The sequence below is a fragment of the Diabrotica virgifera genome, chromosome 5, assembly GCF_917563875.1.
Source record: "Diabrotica virgifera virgifera chromosome 5, PGI_DIABVI_V3a".
In the NCBI taxonomy this organism is placed as follows: domain Eukaryota; kingdom Metazoa; phylum Arthropoda; class Insecta; order Coleoptera; family Chrysomelidae; genus Diabrotica; species Diabrotica virgifera.
Genome location: NC_065447.1, coordinates 205,118,808 through 205,140,876, shown reverse-complemented (window position 1 = coordinate 205,140,876; position 22,069 = coordinate 205,118,808). Strand labels below are relative to the sequence as shown.

Genomic DNA, 22,069 nt, shown 5'->3' with positions numbered 1-22,069 from the left:
TTTGACATTTAAAAATTCTAACTTCTTTCGAATAACAAAACTGTCAAAACTTTTGTTGTAATTTATTGCTCACATGTCATCACCATGACAAAGCGAAAGTTAAGGATATTTGATTATATGAAAGTGTGCCAAAAAACAGTGCGAAAAAGTAAATCCCATTTAAAATACATTGTTACTTCACGCCCACTTTAAATACTTCACGCACTGCTATCCTATAATGACAGTTTTCACAAACTAAAAACTTATAGGTACATAATATGAGATAGAGTAGATAAACACATTTTATATTAGACAATCTCGGATGTTTTCATTTACCATTATAAATTATTTAGGGCTATTGATATAGCTGCCAGTGATATCTCTCTTCTCTCAGCTGTTTTTCTGTGTTAGGAACATTGTAAAATATTATAGAAATAAACAAATCAAAAAATGAAAAATATGCTCATAAATGTAATATAATATAAGCTCATTAATGTATGTACACAATAAAAATCCACAAACGCCATATTGTTTGGAACGAAACTTGGTACATTTCTCTATTAGTGTTCTTACGGCGTGCAAGTAGTTTATGGTACTAAAATCATTTCTGAATCGAGCCAAGTCAAACTAATCTATGCAGATATGGTAGTAAGAATATTAGTCTGTAATTCTCGATGTTTTTTGTCCCCTTTCCAGAATAGTAGAATGAGTTCGATGAAATAACTTCGTAGAATGTACCATTCTAGAGAAATCTGTTCTTCGCCGATTACTTTATTAAATAAAATATTTATATTTTTTATTACAGCTAATTTACAATCTACTCAGTAAAACAGGAGTATTTAGTAAATATGATGAGTGATATTGTAGAAGGTACCGTCCATAAACGGTTCTCCAAGTCTTCACCTAATCCCCAAGGTCTTCGGAATTTATCTCTTTGGCTCTGTTTGCCTGAAGGTCCATCTTATGAATGGAATTTCAAGATCGTCGTGTATTGTATGGTTGGAAACGTTCCATGAAGCATTGGCTAATATTCAAAGGGGAATATTTAATATCTGTTCAATTTTTTCTGCCATCAATTTTTAAAATTTCAACCGTAATGTTTTCCTCTCTCGCACATTTATTATTTTTTACTTAATTGAAGACCATGCTTATTTCATATTCGGTTGCTTCCAGTATTTATTTTCTATTTATTTTTACCGGTCTAGATTTTTTTATGGACTTGCTTATTTCCTTTATACCTCTAACAGTTACGTTTTTTATCGTTTTTTATTCCTAGTTTTTGATGCGCCGCTTGAGTTTTTTGCTTTCAGTACTTTCATGTGGCAGTTATCCCTTACTAACTGTATCTTTTGTCAAATTAATAGTATAGTACTTAGTTTTTTTTCGTTCTTGTTTAACCTTTTGCAGCTGCTCAATGTTCGATCTGTTCTGGCTAGTATTTTTTGGAGTAGTTTAATGATATCAGGTTGTAGTTTAGATATTTTGGCTGTTTTCATGTGTGAGCATATTTTCTTAAGCGATGCTGTTAGCCTTACTTTAATTTTTTGGCTAGTTCGTTTATATCCATTTGTTTCAGAAGTTGTATTGATCTTAGTCTGGTGCTCTTTGACTCTAGTGCACTTTTTGGTATTTTGTTTGTTTGAGTCAGCACACCGGTGTTTGGGTATCGTTTTGTAAGTTTAACACTTGTCTGTATTTTAATGTTTGCTCTAGCTGATGGTTGGCCTAAATATAACAAGCTTCATGAAAACAACACCAATTGCTGCAATGGAGTTGATCATTGGCATCACCCCTCTAGACATATTATGTTAAAGAGATGGCGCTAGTGATAATGATGTGATTGCGTTCAGAGGGTGCAAACCTTGATGTAGAAATGGGACCATTGAGATGTTGTTTCCGGCTTGGAGAACTGGAGGCGCTACCCATGCTATAGTGACTCATGAGACTCATGAGTCACTATCCCAAGCTTTGGACGGTAACAACGTTATCCTGAGGTGGGTAAAAAGACACAATGAAAATAAAGGAAACGCATTGCTGGCCAACTAGTTAGGAACGCAACAGTCGTAAGACTTAGGACCTGGTGATCTTTTTGGCTGATCAACTAAAACAATAGTGGAAATTACCCAATGTCACTCCCCACACAAACAGTGAAATGATGGAAAGAAGGGTTACGATGTAGACTGACCAAGATAACACTAAGGAACTTTGGAAAGTCAGCATCAAAGAAATACTTGGGAAAGACCAGGCAAACCTACGCTTGACAGTTGGCTTTTTAACTGGTCTTCGCTTTAACCTTTAACTGGTTATTGCAAACACTTTACATTTTATCAAAAAACTGTAAAGATATAAATCAAAACAAACAAATACCTCCACAAACTGGGACTGCAAGAAGTGTGAAAGAGACAACAAATCTGTCGAGCTTGTCTTATATGAATGTCCGAAGTTATCGTCAGTACGAGAATCTGAGTGGCCTACATCTGCCCCTCCTGGAAATGGCTGGATGGACAATGAGCTAAGAATGAAAGCTCCCTGGGAGGATGCAGAATGGGTTAATTGTGGCCTGAGTATTGTGGGACTTGACTCGTTCTCCTTACTCTACAGATACTATTAGCTCTAACCAGTCTGTGATCACTTGCGGTATAAAACTTGTTTAGTACTGTTACGTCGGTGAGTATTGGTTAATATGAGTTGAATATCGGAGTCGGAGTATATTCTTTTTAGTATATACGTAGTACAAGCATAGCATGTACCATAAAAAACATTCTAAACTTCAAATTCTTTGCATACACTTCAAAGAATATTCTCGTACCGAATATACTGCGTACATTCGTGTACGTAGTATCTTGGAATATTCAAAAAAGTTTATTCTTAAAATATATCTTTATCGAATATTCCATAAAAGTATATACTTGACACATAGTTATAAGTACTTTTAAAATTTCTTAAAAAGTGGGAAGTATGTATGTATGGGAAGAATATTGTTAGCCTATAGATTATCAACTTCGTTAAGAATAATTAATAAAACTTAAAAACTTATATTTGTAAGTAGTGCTATTGAACTACAGAATTCATTATTTAAAATTGTTTTAATTGTATGGTAAAAATGTTTTAAAAAATTAATTGTATTAACGAAAAAAGAGAAATTCTCGTTTCGCTTTCATAATTAAAATGCATTTACTATTTTGATTGAAAATGATTTTACTATTTTGACTGAAAGTTTATCATGAGTATTTTTATGTAGAATTTTATTCTTACATGGAATTGATAGTCAGGTAAGCTAGGTGGCTGAGCCAAAATCCACAAACAAAGGGGAAACGACCGCTGCATACCTGTTTAAGGGGTAGGGGGTTGTGAACAAAGGCAAAATATAAAAGATGAAAATATTGGTTACACTGTCCACGCTGCGCTCAAAAGCCACCTCCTGACCGCCGACGAGGGACGCAGGTTCGCCTGTCGTTGTACAAGGGTTTCTAGGGAGACTGGTCGAGAGCAAAGCACGGACAGTACACGTAAATGTCTATGGAACCAACAACAATCCATCAAAACTTTCTTCTCTGTTGACTTTTTAGCCTTCTGGACACCACCGTCCGGCATAACCCAGGAAACCAGAAACATCAGGATACGACACTTGCCCCAGTGTATTTTTCGGACTGTTTGCTTTTGCTGCCATATTTTACATTCACTTCAAACCCTGAAGAGGACTAAATCCTAAACGGGGACACTCATTGAAAGCATTTCTACATAGCAATTTATTCTATACACGCAAATCAAACAATGAGAAGAAGTTACAGTAAGGCATTTGGCATTTGTGTCTGTGTCTACACTCAACACTAACAATGTCTATGCTGTGTTATGACGAACACCAAGTATTTCTACAAGGACTAGGAACATGTATAATTAACCTTTTTATTTTGTTTGCGGTCAACTTACAAATAAAAAATTCATTTTGGTACTTCAATATTACGTAAATAGTAAGTATGTATGTATATAGGGTGAGGCAGATAACTGGCCTATTAGAAATATCTCGAGAACTAAAGGCAACAGAATCATGAAAATTGGATTGAAGCGGATTTGAAGTATGATCTATTAAATGAAAATATTTTCATTTCTTTTCAACTTCCGGTTATACCGGAAGTTGCTTATAACTTCGTTTTTTTAAATGGGACACCCTGTATATTTTTACATTTTTGAATTCTTCTCAATATCTTCTTTCTTAAAATATGAGGTTTTGTAATATTATACAGGGTATTTTAAAAGATATTTACGTTTAACTTCGTAGCAATATTCACACCCTGTAGAATTATAATAGTTTGACATTAAAAACTCTGATTACGTTAAAGTGATTTTTAATATAGTCTACTATTGTTAAGAATAATTAGTATAGCTAATTTTGAAATTTTAGTATACATGGTTGGTCGAAACTCGGAATGAATATTTTCTGACTTTTCTTAAATTGAACACCCTGTATTTTAGTATTTTAATGAAATGATATTTTATGGTACTTTTATATTTTATAAGTATTCCCTATACCTAATTGCCTTAATTTGTGAGTTATTGGTGATTCAAGCTAAACATTAATTGCAAAAAAATACGTAAAATTTTATTAGGTTGGCCGTGAAAAGATTCAGTCACAAATAATTTTTCAGAAATAAATACATATTAATCCAGACTGATCCTTAAAATGACCAATAATGGTTTAGCAATCAAAATACCTACGTAGTTAAAATTGTTGGTGCGATTAACAATTAAGCAAAAATTAAAGCAGTTAGGTATAGGGAATACTTAAGAAATAAAAAAGTACCATAAAATATCATTTCATTACAATACTAAAATACAGGGTGTTCTATTTAAGAAAACTCAGAAAATACTCATTCCGAGTTTCGACCAACCCTGTATACTGAAATTAAAAATTTAGCTATACTAATGATTCTTAACAATAGTAGACTATATTAAAAATCATTTGAACGTAAGTAGAGTTTTAGATGTCGAACTACTACAATTCTACAGGGTGTGAATATTGCTACGAAATTAATAAAAAAACGTAATTATCTTTTAAAATACCCTGTATAACATTACAAAACCTCATATTTTAAGAAAGAAGACATCGAAGAGAATCCAAAAATCTAAAAATATACAGGATGTCCCATTTAAAAAAACGAAGTTATAAGCAACTTCCGGTATAACCGGAAGTAGCAAATAGATGAAAATATTTTCATTAAATAGATGACTCTTCAAAACCCGTTAATTCAAATTTTCATTTTTCTGTTGCCTTTAGTTCCCGAGATATTTTTAATAGGCCCTTTATTTGCCTCACCCTGTATGTACATATAAACAACATATAAATTTTAGTTATTTACATACATATTACATAATATATATTTGGGTACTAAAGGTATTTATATATTTTATATTTACTTTTTAATTAATATTGTAGAATGTACTAACTATATTCTCATATGTAATATGTAAATTTAGTAGAAAGTAGAACCTAGGATGAGATTCGGCGATGCTGAAAACATACTTCTGAGCAATAAAGTACTTCCTTGGAATATTCTTAATAACATTACAAGTACATTCTTCCCACATACTAAAAATATGTGCGGTAGTACATTCTAAGTATATAAATAGAAGGTTTATAGCACCTCCTTAAAATATTCTAAAAAGTATATTCTTGGTATATACTTAAAAGAAGTGTGGTAGTACATTCTAAGTATATAAATAGAACGTTTAAGTTCTGTAATGTAGCATATACTCAGCATCTGCTCTGCACATTCCCAATGGTAATTACGCATATTCTCAGCATATACTTTTTCTGAAAAGTATGTCCTATGAATATATCTACTAAGAACATGAAATTGTTATGTGCGAAGTTAAAATTACGTAGAGCGCGTTTTTTTCCTAATAAATTCCCTTTATTCACTGGACTAATCGTAGTTACACGTGACTTCGGAGTTCTAAATTAATTTCTAGAACCCTACAAGAGAATCCTAAACTCTCTTAATAAAATCAGTCAGAAACCATTATACAAATGTTTTATTCATGCATATTTTAGTGTCGGCTGAATGTACGACATGTAAACGATTTTGAGTGGCTGAAGCAATGCAGATTTTATTTCAAAGAGGAGCAGGACAAAACCCTCATTATTATTACGGACGTTAACTTTTCCTACCAGAATGAATATTTGGGATGTACAGATCGGCTTGTGATAACACCATTAACAGATAGGTACGTATGACTAAATTGTATTAATAATTAAGTGTTTAATATGTGTTTAATATATTATGTGTTTAATAATTAAGTTATATTTGAAAAAGGTTCCGTGATCATTCTATGTAAAATAATGTAAGTAAAAAGTAAGAACCGCGGTTGAGAAAAATCTGGTAAAATAATAATTATTATTATGTTGTGCAAATAATAACAATCTATTAGTCTATTATAGTGGAGAAATTAGAGACCTAAATAAAATGTAACGTATAAAAATGTAAGATCTACACCAAAATTCATCCTGTTTTACCTACTGAGTCTTTTGCCCTCAGAAATTATCCCAATAGAAATATATATTCCATGTTTGGAGATGTTTCTTTAATCATGCCACTGTCAAGACATACCTTTATAGATTTAAATTATCTGAATCAGATCTTTGCAATGGCAATGGTTATGTTGATGATATTAATCAATGATGCAATGAAGTATTTGAGTAGAGATATATTGATTAAATTTCATTTAAGTGCTTGAATATGCTTTTACGTGTAAAAAATGTTCAAGTATTTAAATTTTTTTGTTGGCTCTACATAATTTTGAAAATTAATATTTCTTTTATAGGACCCTGCAGAAGCCTTATGGGAAATTTCTCTCTGTCAAATGCTCTGAAACTTTGGGTTATGGTAGTCCTTGATAGCTTGAAGCTTAAAGCTCTGAAGTTATAGGTACAGTGAGGACGTTGATCAAATCAGGTCTATTTTTATTTTTAAATTATAATTTTTTGGCATATATATCATACTAATGACGTCATCCATCTGGGCGTGATGAAGCAATCGATTATTTTTTTAAATAAGAATAGCGGTTTGTGATAGCTCATTTGAAAGGTTATACAATTCTCTATTCCAAGTCACCTAGGGCTCGATAACACGGAAAAGTCCATTAGAGCTCAATCCTTTTGATACGGTAGGTATCTGGGATGAGTCAATTTTCTCCTTAGAGGGAGTGTGAGCCGTATGGCTAAATCTGGAATAATAATAAATAAGACTAGACCAGTATTCTCCGCCAGGCGTCTACCGGTGTCACTTCTTACTCAGTAAACAGCAATACATTTGTTTATGTATTTATCGAGCGTAGTAGTGACGTTTTTAAAAGTTTTTTGGGAGTTTGCGGAATAAACTTTGAGTGTCCATGTTTCGGGCAAGAAAAATTAATCGTGCGGTGAAAAACCGCCATCGTTTTATATTTACGCACGGCAAAAAATATCGCTTTTAAGAATGAATTAAATTGATACTTTTATATTGGGTAATACGTAATATTTTTTAAGATTTTTTTGACTTTCTGTTAAATTTTATTTTTTGAACTTTCAAACATTATTGATTTATTTCTAAGGCGGTACGAAGTTCGCCGGGTCAGCTAGTTTAAAAATAAAAATCGACTTGATTTGTAATTTATCTCCAGAGTCACCCATTCTCGAGAAAATGAATTTATTCCAACTCAAACGTCCTCACTGTACCTATAACCTCAGAGGCTTGTATCTTAAAACCATGATTTTTTGGAGCTACGCGCCCATGGAGTCTCTTGTTCTACACATCAAGGACTACCAGAACCCAAAGTTTCAGAGTATTTGACAGAGAGCCATTTTTCCCATAAGGTTTCTGCGGGGTCCTTCGATTGCAAAATGATGTTGCGAAAACTAGTAGATCGATTATGCCAAAATTTTTGTATTGTTTTTTATATTAAAAAAAATTCTTTACTACTGTTTACGAATACTACCCGTTATTTATTATTTTAGATGTTACATTACCCTTGCACAAGCCTTAGCTATGAGTATGGGCGGAGCACCATGTGGACCAGCTGGTACTGGGAAAACTGAGACTGTAAAAGACATGGGCAAAACTCTTGCTAAATATGTTGTTGTCTTCAATTGTTCCGATCAAATGGATTACCGTGGACTTGGACGAATATACAAGGGTATGTTATATTGCTATATCTTCTTTAAAATAAATATCATTAAATTTAATATATTGTGCATGTGGAGTGAAATACACGTATGTTTGAAAAGATAAACTTTTCGGGGGAAAATACAAATATGTACTAGGGCAGGGAGGTCCGAAAAATACTTTCTCCTAGGAGCCTAAACAGAAAAACAAATATTTTTTGCTTGACAAACTTGACGCAGCGATACATCGAGTGACTTTTTCAAGTTTGGAAAAAAAAGAAGTCACACAGTTAGCCCAGTAAATGAACGGGTTCAGGGGCAACTCCGAATTACATGAAAATTTGGATTTAGGTTCTACTTACCCTCCACTTCAAAGTTGAAACTGTGCCGTTGGTTGCTTTTACTTGGGGGGTGACAGTCACCCTTTCTGGGGGGTGAAAAAACATACGTTCAAAATAAGACCGGAAATGGATAAATTGACTGATTTTAAGCAACTTTTGTTCCATAGAGTTTTTTATGTAAGTCAATACTTTTCGAGTTATTTGCTTTTGAAAATGTTTATTTTTCGACAAAAAACTGCGTTTTCAGACTGTTTTTCGCAAAAAACTCAAAAAGTAAAAATTTTATCGAAAAACATATTCTTAGGAAAAGTGTAGCTTATAAAAAAAACAAAAAAAATGGTGTATCAGTAGAGTCTATCAATCGAGTAAAAACAAAGTTGTAGCTCATGAAAAATACGTTCTTATTCGTCTAATTCCAAATCGAATATTTCAAGGTGAAATCACCGAAAAATTAAGCACTTTTCGGGAAAAACCCATTCAAACTTTTTTAAAGTGTTTATAAAAAGCTTTATTTTAATTGTTTATAAAAGTCTCCAGTATTAAAAATCAGCGAGTTACGTTCAAAATAAAGTTGGCCCTCTTTTTTTGATAAAAAAATCATGAAAATCTCCCCGTGTTTATCTCCCCAAATAAAATTAATTGCTACCCCTTTACAAACAATTTACTTATCTATTTTTCATATGATCTCTCTGTCTCACCGGTTTAAAGTGCTTATTTTGGAAAGGGTTATAGTTGAAAAACTTGAACGGGTCACTAATCACGAGTGTATGCAAATTTTGAACAGCCATATCTTAACCAATTTTTTATCTTACGGAGAAACAAAATGAAACTAGCATATTTATAATAGCAAAAACTACATTTTTTACTGTTTAAGATTTTTCTTATCACCAGTACTTTTTAAGTTATTTTGCAAAAAGGAAATTTTTCAAAAATTTCTAGAATTTTTTTTTTAATATAAAACCAAATTTTTTCAAAAATAAGCACTTTGAACCAATCAAACTTACAGATTATATAAACAATACACATACAATTAAAATAAATGGTAAAGCGGTAACGATTAATTTTATTTAGGGTGCTAAATAGAGGGACGTCTTCACGATCTTTTTTACCAAAAAAAGGGGTAAACTTTTTTTCAGTGTAACTCGTTTATTTTTGCTGCTATAAACTTTTGTAAAAAACAAATATAAAGCTTTTTTTAGATACTTTAAAAATGTTAATAATTTCCCGAAAATTTCTTAATTTTTCGGTGATTTCGCGTTGAATTATTTGATTTGGAATTAGACGAATTAGAACGTATTTTTCATGAGCTACAACTTTGCTTTTACTCAATTTATAGATTTTACTGGTACGCCAATTTTTTATTTTTTTATAAGCTACACTTTTACTGAGAATATTTTTTTCGATAAAATATTTACTTTGTGAGTTATTTGCGAAAAACGGTCTGAAAACGTAGTTTTTTGTCGAAAAATCAACATTTTCAATCGCGAAAAACTCGAAAAGTATTGACTTGCGTAAAAAACTTTATAGAATGAAAGTTGCTTATAATCTGTCAATTTATCCATTTCCGGGCTTATTTTAAACACGCGTTTTTCATCCCCGAGAAGGGGTGACTGTCAACCCCCAAGTAAAAGCAACCAACGGCACAAATTCAACTTTGAAGTGGAGGGTAAGTAAAACCTAAATCCAAATTTTCATGCAATTCGGAGTTGCCCCTGAAAATTATACTCCAAAACGGTCATTTATTGGGCTAAGTGCCAAATTTGGATAATACGGTAGATGGGACAGCAGCTCGTAGTTCATGCCGACTGCGGAGGTGTGACCCTGTGCGTTGTTATGGGAAAAGAGCATTTTTTCTTCGTCAATTTGGGCTGTTTTCTGCAATTCAGCGTCGAATCGGCCCAATAATTCGGCATAGTAAAGCCCTGTGATCGTTTTGTCCTTTTCCAGAAAATTGATATAAATCACACGGTGTTGAATCCCAGAAAACGGTGGCCATCACCTTTACGGCTGATAGGACAGTGTTCGCCTTCTAAGGAAGATGTTCGCGGGATAACGTCAACTGTTTCGCTTTCCTTCGTCTCTGGTGTGTAACAGTGCATCTATGTTTCATCAACAGTTATGAAATAATATAGAAACTCCTTCGCATTACGCTTGAACAGTCTCAAACACTGCTCTGAAGTGGTCTAATGGTTGCGCTTGTTGTCCTGAGTGAGAAAATGTGACACCCATAACGTCGACAGCTTTTTCAGGCCCAAAATTTCACGCAGAATATTACCCACGTGATCTTTTGAAATGCCTACTGTCTCAGCTATCTCGCGCATCTTCAGTCGGTGGTTTGCCAATACGTGGATTTTTTTCACGTTATTCTCCGTGGTAGCCGTTTTCGGGGCACCTGACCATGACATCAAAAATTGACGTGCTGCATTGTTACAACTCAAACCAATTTTTGACGTTCGCCATCGAAGGAGAAGAGTCACCGTACACGGCATACAAGCGCTCTTTAATGTCGCTGTGGGATTTCCCTTTCAAAATCAAGATTCAAATCACCGACCGATATTGCTCTTTTTATTTTTCTAAAATCCTTAAACACGCTCACTTCCTCACGCTGTGAAAACAAAACTACTAGTCTGATTCCGCTGAGATTTTGACTTAAGCCGTCAACAAGAATATATTATACAACATTAGATTTATTTTGCGATAGTGGCGCTCTCAAGCGGATAGGCTAAGTACTTATCGGACCAACCACTTATAAGTCACATACAGTCGGAAAAATGAAAGAATACCCATGAACGAACATATAAAACACGCTGTATTTTCCTGTCACGGTGTCACACAAAATATTGGCCAGCGCAAGTACATGTAATAATAATTATTACATGTACTTGCGCTTAGGGATGGCGGTTTTTGACAAAACACCGGTTTTCGGTTATACCGGTTTTTTTGCTTACGGTTTAACCTAGCGGATATAACCGGCCAAAAAAACCGGTTTTTGAAAAAACTGGTTTTCGTTTTTTTTTTAATATAATTTTTATTTTAATTTTTTATTTATTTTTATTTTTATTTTAATTTCGTTTTTTTTTAATTTAATTTAATTTTTTAATCCAATAGGTTACAAAGTTACATTTACAATACACTTTAGTTTGCGATACTCCATTCGACTCGATATCAATATGATCAAAATTAGTACATACTATCGAAAAACACGTTTGTATATTTGTAGAATAGGTACATTTTAACTCATTTAATACTTCCTGTATGAGTGTATCGTTTTGAAAACGTAGCGAAATTCTTGGAGATTCGTATTCGTAAGCAGTAATTCGATATTCATAGTCAGAGCATTATTTTTGGTAATCAGAAAAAGTCATTTACCCACTTTCAATGTCAAGAGTTAAATGTGAAAAATAGAAGATGTTTGCGTCTAATTCAACCAGATCACTTCTTATGTAAATATTATGATTACAAATACCTTTTCAAGGAAATATTATAATAAAACTTAATAATTGTTTCTGGCTGATGTGAGATTGCACTTACAGTTTGCTTCTGTATTTTATAAAATAAAATAAAATTTGAATTATCCAAAATAATACCTAACCTAATCCTAATCACCGTAAAAACCTAATAACCGGTTTTTACTTTAATAAGAAAAACCGGTTATAACCGGGACAAAAAAACAATCGGTAAAACCGGTTATTGCGAAGTAAAAAATCCGGTTTTAGGTTTAAACCGGCAGGTTTTTCCCATCCCTACTTGCGCTGGCCAATTTTTTGTATGACACGGTGACAGGAAAATACAGCGTGTTTTATATGTTCGTTCATGGGTATTCTTTCATTTTTCCTACTGTATAAAATATGTATAAGTTAATATTAAAAGGTAGGTAAATTACGCTCCGTATTCTAAGTGAAAAATAAGATTGTTTTGCCTTCGCATTGCAACTGAATAAAAATGGTATACATTTTTATTTTTAAGTTAATATTACTTACTACAACTTACACAAATGTACCTATATTGTAGGTTTAGCTCAATCTGGATCATGGGGTTGTTTTGATGAGTTCAACAGAATTGAATTACCGGTATTATCAGTAGCTGCTCAACAGGTAGCGGTGGTATTGGCAAGTAAAAGAGAGAAAAGGAAATCTTTCCAGTTTACGGATGGTGATATCGTAGAAATGTGTCCAGAGTTTGGAATCTTTATAACAATGGTAACCATTATGATGAATATTATATCTTAACATAAAAACTTAATAAGTTGTTCATAGGATTGTTGTCAACTGTTTAATTTTAGAGTGTCAATTTGAAAAGGTTCTCCCTATAGAAAAAGGTTCCACACTCTATAATTTGGTTCCCCCTATAGAAAATCAAAAAATATGCAAAAACTAGTCAAATTTATTTGCGAGAAGAACATTTTGTAGACCAGTTTTTAACTAAATTACATCAGCTCTCTAGCGGGGGCGGACACAACCCCCAAAATCTTTAATAGACAGGGGTATTGAGTGATACCTCATTTTAAAAGTCGGTGAACTTAGTCCAGGAACCGAAGATTTACACCTCAAAATTTTTACAGAATAAATCGAATTGCTTGAAAATTTGAGAATAAGTAGTGGATAGTCCAAGGATCAAAATCTATATGATGCTGAAAGGCGCTTTTACCATGGGGGTGGTTGCCACCGCATCTCGCGGGAAGAATCATTTTAAGCCACTCAAACTTCTAAAATTTATTAATAATACATAAATAAAGAAGAATAAATAAGACCAATGACTAAAGCTTCCAAATTGGATTTCTCCTTTTTTTTTAATATATTGATTTTTTAACCGTAACTTTTTTCATTTTTATCTTAGAAAGTTTGGTAAAAAGAATTTTGTAGGTTTTTACAAGAACTATAAGCATATTATTATTAAATCTTTTAAAAATCCTCATTTTTTCGTATATCTGATGCTAATCTTTCTATTCTGATGAACAAGTAATTTTTTTCTAAACTACAAAAATTCGTTATTCGCTTTTAACTCCATTTTTTTAAAAACCAAGCATTCTAGGCGGGTCAAACTTCTAGAACCTATTATTAATTCATAAATAAAGAAGACTAAATAAGGTCAATGACTAATTTTAATTAGGTTGGTGATTAGGGCGGTTGCTTCCGATCACTTTTTCGCTGAAAAAAATAGAGACTGGCATTCTTTTCATTATAAGTCACTTAATTTTTGAGCTAGAGAATTTTTTCTATTTCTGAAGATAGATATTTTTAAATATTTTAAATTAGTTTAACCCTTTAACGCTCTTTGGTAGCTATATGTACCATAAGCTATTACGGCTTATTTTGTCATCAAAGTTGCGGTGAGAACAATCCTTATAGGCACAGTCGATAGTCGATACACTGAATGCTTGCTGGTTGGTGTGAATACTGAAAACCTGTATGCGGCGTGGTAACGACGTACTTTTCACAAAACTGGAATGATAAGATACCAGCGCGTCTTTCTGCAACAGTCTATGTAAAAAATCGTCCAATTTTATTTTTGTTTTTTGCACATGTGTCATTTGGAATAAACTACTTGGACAAAATATGAAGGTAAGGGTCAAGTGTACTTTTTTTTATTATTTTTAACTAGCAGATATTTCTTCAAAAGCACTGGAATAGTTATTGCAAGAATAAATATGTTTTATGAGAATTCTAACCCCAAGATTCATTTTTTTATTTATCTCGGTGTACAAACAATTTTTATTTATTAGTTTTGATACTTATGCCAGTTATTAAACAATATTGTGGCAACAAATTTCTTTAAAAATCTTGTTGTTTGACATACATAATGATAGGAAAATATTGGTAATCATTTTGAGGAATGTACCAAATGAGAGGTTATTTTTTCACATACTAAACCAACAAAATCTCGATATCATAGTTTACGCACAATACTAAATTTTTTACGGATACATTAAAGCAAAGTTTAGTATTTATTTGCTAGACAAGGTTCTATAAAACTTTTAAATTATTTATTAGGCCTATTTGTCATTCCATTTTTACTAATACATTATTTAGGTTTGGTTAGATTTTTCCAGTACATTATTCCTATGTTTTTTTAGATGTCTAGAAATAGACCGCTTACAGAAGCTGAACTCCAGTATATAGTAGACCATCCAAATGATGAAGAATATTGTCTTTCCGAATTTGATGGCGATGAGGATGGCGATGAAAATTTCCCTGAAACAAGCTCAATTTCCAGAACTCCGTCACAATCCACGACTACCAGTATCGACAGCCAGCCGACATATTCCAGTACTACAATACAGCTCTTGAAAAGGGTGCGCCAATGTACTCTTACAAGAAAGACAAAAATAATTCTAGCGGAAACGAAGATTTTGGTGACTCGGATCAAGATCCTAACTTTGATCCAGATGACGGATTTGGTTTCAAAGATAACAAGTTCGCTAGGTTATTTCCTAAAAACATTTTTTCTGATAAAGACGACGAGGATGAACAACTGTTAACATTACCTCAAGCAACAAACTCCCTATAACTCCTGCTGATAAAGATGAGAATGCGGAACAAGCTCCTTTTCCTTCAAATCAATCTTTTGTGTGGTCCAAGAAAAACGACCTAAATCTTCTTTTCGAATCATTTGATTTTACTGAGTGTTCAATCGTCAATGTTGACATTAATTCGAGAAGCCAATCGACAAAGAATCGAACCTCTACTCTACCCAGAAGAATTCAATACCACTGATGCAGAAACTACTGGAAAAGAAATCTTTTGCTTGTGGCACTGTAAGGCAAACAAGAAAATATTTTCCAAAACAAATATTAAGTGTTGATAAAGAGCTTTCCCAAAATCAGTCAGATTCGGTTAGTTCTGGGGAAATATCTGTTTAAAAGTGGAAAGATTGAGGTGTAAAATGTGTTAGTAGTGTCAGCAATCTACATAATTTTGAACAAAAAACTCAGGTTTTGAGAAAAAACAAAACCGAAAATAGAGCATGCAAATCAAGACGTTGGTGGGTAAAAATATTTTACTACCTTTTAGACGCAGCAATAGTAAACAGCTATATTTTATATAAGGAGACTCTGAAAAAAAAACTGAAGTGCTAAGCCTATGACTGCATTACAGTTCCTAGCATTACATTGAACTAGCTGATAATTTGATTAGCACTTTTACTTTCACAAAAAAGTCTGGACCTCTATCAAACTCAACTTTGAATGCTGGTTCACACTTACCCACCAAAGGAAATTATAGGCGCTGTGCCCTTTGTGCTTCATCTAAAAAGAAACAAACGGGTAGCAATTTTATTTCTCAAGTTTTTAACGATGCAAAGACTGCTTTGCACCCTGCCATAGTAGATAGAAAGTTCTTAAATAATAAATTTAAAATATTCCTGTATTTAGTTTTTTATATTTTCAAAATAAAGTATTAAAAAAAATTGTAAATATTTTTACCGGTCGCTATATATACCATTGCCCCCAAAGTATTAGTTGTTTGTCAAAATGCACACTGGTAGCTGTATATACCACCCTTTCCAGCCCTTCTGGCACAGAAAAAAAATTTTGAATTATTTTTTGCCTTACTAATGATGCATAATGAACTACTTTTACTATTCAAAAGTATAGTTTTACAAAAACAATAGTTCTGCCCGTTAAAGGGTTAAACTCGTTGAATAAGTTATCCTCGAAAAATTCATATTTTCCTGTCTTTTGACTTTGAAACTACAATATTTAGCATTTGACGAAGAAGAGCTAACATATAATAAGTATAGCTCGATTACTATTGGTCCTAAAGAAAATTTAAAAAATCAGTTTTGTTTATTTTTTCGAAAGGTACATTTTTGTTAAGTAAAGTTGTTTTGATAAAACGAAAACTTTTGGAGTTATTAGCAGAAAACTTATTAAAAACATTGATTTTTTTGATATAAAACTAACACTTTCGATAGCGAATAAATCGAAAACTATTAATTTTATCAAAAATTATATAGAACGTTTTTTGCTTAGAATGAATGTTTTTACCAACTTTCGTGGTCAAAATATAATAAAAAATTTTCAACCACCCCCATGGTAAAAGCGTCTTTCGGCATCATATAGATTTTGATACTTGGACTATCCACTACTTATTCTCTTTTCAAGCAAATCGATCTATTCTGTAAAAATTGCGAGGTTTTGTCCTATTTTAAGCTTCATTACTTGGACTAACTGCCTTTTCAAAAATACCACATACAATATATTTCTTCAAGATTTTTCCAAAAGTACTGAAAAGAAATATGTATAATGTATGTGGTATTTTTGAACAAGTAGTTGAACGACCTTTAAAATGAGGTAAATAAGGTCTACAAAATAAATGTCTCCTTCACAAATTTTGACGTGTTTTTGCCTATAGGGACCAAATTATTGAGGGTAATATCTTTTCAAATTGACAAACTGTATAGTTTAAAGAATTATACTAATCCTCGTTTTGTAGAATCCTGGATATGCTGGTCGAAAAGAATTGCCAGAAAACCTAAAAATTCAGTTCAGAACCGTCGCAATGATGGTACCTGATCGGCAAATTATCATCAGAGTTAAGTTGGCAAGTTGTGGCTTTTTGGAAAATATAACTTTAGCACGAAAGTTTTATACATTGTACAAATTGTGTGAAGAACAATTAACAAAACAGGTGAGAAAATCTATTACAAAAAATATTACTAAAATGTATTACTATATTACAAAAAATAAGACTTGCTTTTTGAAGACAAGTTAATGCTAATATCATTTATATTTCATTATTGTGAATCTATGATTCTCAGCTGTAACTAAAATTAAATATTCTCTCTATCTCTCTCTGTCTCTCTCTCTATCTCTCTCTCTCTATATTGCTTTCCCTCCTTACGTGAAAGATGGCTGATGGCAGCGCATTCTCTTCTGTTTTATTCTTTTGAAATTTCCTCCACACGTTTTTCCCATTCCTTTCATGATCTCTTCTTACATTTCTTCTCCAGCTAATATCCGTTCTTCCCCTTCGTCTTTTCTATCTGGTTCTATTATTTTGGTATATCCTTAGTGTATGTTTAATCCTTCTCCATTTCCTTCTTTTAATTGTGACTGTTATTTTCTCTTCTTCTTCTTCTTTCTCGAAACTCCTTATGCCCCTCAGGGGCGTCAGAGGATTTATTCGTCCTCTATCCATATCTTCCATTTCTTGCGGTCCTTTGTTAACTCTTTCATTTGTTGATGTGTTTTTCCTTTTTCCTGTCCAATTTCTATAATCTGATCGATCCATCTCTTCCTTGGCCTCTCTGTCCTTCTTTTAGCATATCTTTTTGATTCCATCACTTGCTTTGATAGTCTTCCTTGGTCCATTCTGTTAATGTGTCCATACCATTTTAATTTTCTTTTTTGGATCTTGGTTATTATCGATTCCTGTTTCAGTCTTTGTCTAATATCTTCATTTCTTATTCTGTCCAATTTCGTTTTTCCTGCTATTTTTCTCAGCTGCTTCATCTCCGCTGCGTTTATGGTAATGACTATTTTTGCATTGTTTACCCATGTCTCACTTGCATATATTAAAGTTGGTACAGATATTGCATTGTATACCTTCAGTTTTATTTCTTCATGTATTTCTTCCTTTCCAAATATTGTTTTATCTAGTGTATAGTAAGTAGAACTTATTTGCTTTTTTCGCCCTTTATGAGATTTCTTGATCTAGCTTTCCATCCTCTGATATTATTACTCCCAGTTATTCAAACGTCGAGACTGTTTCTATTATTTCGTTTTTGCGCCTAAATATCGTTTGGTTTATTTCTTCCCTTTTCTTTTGGGCTACTATCATGGTCTTCGTTTTCTTTACATTTATCTCCATTTTCAAATTTTCTATTTCTTCCACCCAGATATCGATTAATTTTTGCATTTTCTCTTTATTGACTGCTATTATTACTAGGTCATCTGCATATAGTAATCCCTCCATTCTCACTGGTACTCATTTTCTGTATCTTATTGTTGACTGTAATTGTCTTGACCTTCTTTTAGCGCTCTTCATTACGCTATCCATTATTAATATAAACAAAACTGGGCTGAGACTGTCCCCTGTTATTTTTTTTTATCAAGACAGTATATTGTTAGGATTTTTCTCAACGATTTATTTATAAAGGCTTGTAATGTTTTGGTGGTTATTTCAGCTATTAAATATTTTGATTTCTAGTCCTGTCGCCAGGGGGGGTACAACGGCCTCGTTAATTCAGATGGACTTACCCAAGTTTTTTTTATGTATTTTGACCCGTAGAACACGAATTTTTTGGGTAACAGTTGATCCGGATGTCGATAAGATTGTTATAGACCAAGAACTTGAGGAATCAAATAACAGCGATTTTTGGCAAAACAAAACAATATTTTGTATTTTTGGGTCATTTTAAGCAAAAAATATTTCTACAAGTTTTTTAGTAGGATGCACAGTTTTCGAGATAAACGCGGTTGAACTTTGAAAAAATCGAAAAACTGCAATTTTTAAACCCGAATAACTTTTGATTAAAAAATAAAATAGCAATTCTGCTTAGCGCCTTTGAAAGTTCAAGTCAAATTATGTCGGTTTTGATTATTTGCATTGCTAAAAATTTATTGTGTTATTGTTAAACAAAGCTACAAACAACTAGTGCGTGAGTGATGTTTCTATGATTTCTCATTTAAAATCGAACGAGTAGGTAGAATAGGTACTAGTGCAATCAAGACTATTTCTACGTTACATGCGTTAAAACGCATGTAAAAGCACGGGAAACCCTACGTGTTTATAGCTTTGTTAAACAATAAAAAAATAAATTTTTACCAATGCAAATAATCAAAACCGATATAATTTGACTTAAACTTTCAAATGCGGTAAGCAGACTTGCTATTTTATTTTTTAATCAAAAGTTATTCGGGTTCAAAAATTGCAATTTTTAGATTTTTTTAAAGTTCAACCGCGTTTATCTCGAAAACTGTGCATCCTACGAAAAAACTTGTAGAAATATTTTTTACTTAAAATGGCCCAAAAAATACAAAATATTGTTTTGTTTTGCCAAAAATCGCTGTTATTTGATTCCTCAAGTTCTTGGTCTATAACAATCTTATCGACATTCGGATCAACTGTTACCCAAAAAATTCGTGTTCTACGGGTCAAAATACATAAAAAAAACTTGAGTAAGTCCATCTGAATTAACGAGGCCGTTGTACCCCCCCTGGCGACAGGACTATTCGGCTAATACTGATAAAAATATATCGCGTGTGTTCTAGGTTTTTTTAAAGAATTATATGCACATTGTGTTTTTACTGTTGTTTTTTCCAACATCCGATCTACTACCGCATTTTTTAATGATTGATCCCAGTATCCCAGACATGGTATAGACATGGACAAGTTATAAACTTCCTTTATTTGTCTTCCATTTGTTTTAATTTTAGTTTCTTGGCTGTTGTTTTTTAAGAATTTGGTTATTTCCGTATTTCCCTTTAGGCCAATTACACTCGAGTATTGAACAAACTTGTCGATTTTCTTCTTGAAGAAAAATATCGTTTTGCGAACTCCAATTCCTCCAACTGGTTGTGCAAGTTCCACTGAATACCTGTAATTTACCGCTTACTTTGCGTTATCCATGATTCAATCTTTAATGGTTAGTAATAGTATATGGGATAATACGCATCCTTGTTTAACTCCGCTTTGTATAGCTAAATCTTCTACCAATTTTACCTCATGTTCTAGTTTGACTTTGTATCACTTTTAAAATATTCTGATCACGTTGATGTATTTCATCGGTAGTCCATATACTTAATTCCAAAATCTTTCACATTTGCTCTATGTCTATATTATCGAAGGCCTTTTCGAAGTTAAAAAACGTATATATTCTATTTATATTTTTTTGTCATTCGTCAGCTTGTTCCAAGATAATTCTAAGGGCGCGTTCACTACGGAGACCATCGCATCGTATCCTAGCCTAGAGCTTAGTATCCTACTCTTCATTTTGGTGAACGCTCGCATTTAAAAAACGCTGGACGGAAGGGCCGCCAGAGAACTTTATCGTACCGATCTATTATCGTTACCGTACTAGATGCTGGCATTCTATAAAAATAACAAAGTTATTCGTTATTTTAATATTTTAGAAACACCTTGTATACTTGAAAATATTTGATGGTTCTACGCATCATTAATTCCTGCATTTGAGAAAATGTTCGGGGACACACTATAGATTATTGCATAAATCAATAGAATATTAGTCATAGGTACTTTCATTTCAAATTAGTTCATTTTTCTGAGAAATTAATAGTTTACAATATTTGCATTTTACTGTATGGATTTTAATGAAATTTTAGGAGTAGCCCAAAGCCCAATCTCCTAATTCAAAGTCTATCCTATATACTATATACTATGGCGCTTTTATCATGGGGGTGGTTCCCACCACTTCTCGGGGATAGAACATTTTTATTTTCGAATTGCATGGAGCAAAAGGAAGAATTTTAAGAAAATTTAAAAATGCGCTCTATAATTTGATCTTATTTTTTTCACCCGTCCAACTTTTTGAAAGTAGAAATAACACTATATTAAGAGGTATTACAAAAGAAAAACAATGCATTTAAATTCTGGTGAATGAGGGGTTAAATGTATGTACTTCTCATTTTTCCTTAAAGTACATTAGTCATATATTTTTTTGCACCATATCTCGCTTAGTTTGAATGTAACCGACATTTAACGGTGCTCGTTTTAAAGGCCTTTTCAAACACTACAAAAGCATGAGCACTTTGAGCATGCACCAAAAAACAAACTCTTTTTACCTACCATATCTCTTTTTGTATTATAAATTGAAAATGTACGAAGGAACGAATCTCTTTGTTATTTATATGTAATTAAAAAAAAATTTTATATAGTGTTTTTAGTTTGATGCATAGTTTTTAAGGTATTCACAAAAAACCGTCCGAAAACGTGTCATTTTTAAATGAAAATGGCCAATTTTCAACTACGCATAACTCAAAAAGTATTGAGTTCTCAAAAAAAAGTATAGATTAGTTTTTGCTTAAAAATAGGTTCTCTAGCCACTTCCATGCTTATTTTGACCAATAAATTTTCCACCCCCTTGAAGGGGTGGGAATTGCCCCAAGATAAAAGCGCCATAGTATATAGGGTAGATTTTGTTTCTTGAGCTATTCCCCACTTACTGTGAAAATATCAAGTACATCGATGTAGTAGGATGGAATTCGGAGCCAAATACCCTCATTGACTGCCCTATAATAATGCTCTGCTATGATCGCGTGAGAGGGGACACACACAAGATTCTAGCAAAATTTCAATTTTCTGTAACTTTTCGAGTTTTTGAGTTACAGCAACGAGTTTTATGTCATTGGAAAGATAATTTTACATTCTTTCAAAATATGTAAAAATATACAGGGCATATACAGGGTATGTAAAAAATTAAGATTTTTTTTCATTTCCGGTTAAAACGGAAGCCATATTGTGGGTAAAATTTATTGTCCTAATAGATAACAAAGTACTATATATGTCTGCCAAATTTCAAATTTTAGTTTCTATTACAGAGGTAGTTACGGGAACTCCAATATTTTTTTATAAAAAATTCATAACTCCCCTCCTATGAGGAGTTAAGAAATTTGACCAATGTTATTCAATTTACCGATAGGATATCAAAA

The 22,069-nt window shown here is 32.6% G+C and overlaps 1 protein-coding gene across 1 annotated transcript in view; it reads left to right on the top strand.

Moving 5' to 3' along the window:
- Nucleotides 1-22,069, top strand: part of LOC126885269 (dynein axonemal heavy chain 5) — a 356,025-nt gene that overhangs the window by 152,293 nt on the left and 181,663 nt on the right. The window contains exons 26-29 of the mRNA XM_050651757.1: nucleotides 6,032-6,204; nucleotides 7,973-8,151; nucleotides 12,472-12,659; nucleotides 16,893-17,087. Coding sequence (XP_050507714.1) covers nucleotides 6,032-6,204; nucleotides 7,973-8,151; nucleotides 12,472-12,659; nucleotides 16,893-17,087 — 735 coding nt within the window. The remainder of the gene's footprint in view (nucleotides 1-6,031; nucleotides 6,205-7,972; nucleotides 8,152-12,471; nucleotides 12,660-16,892; nucleotides 17,088-22,069) is intronic.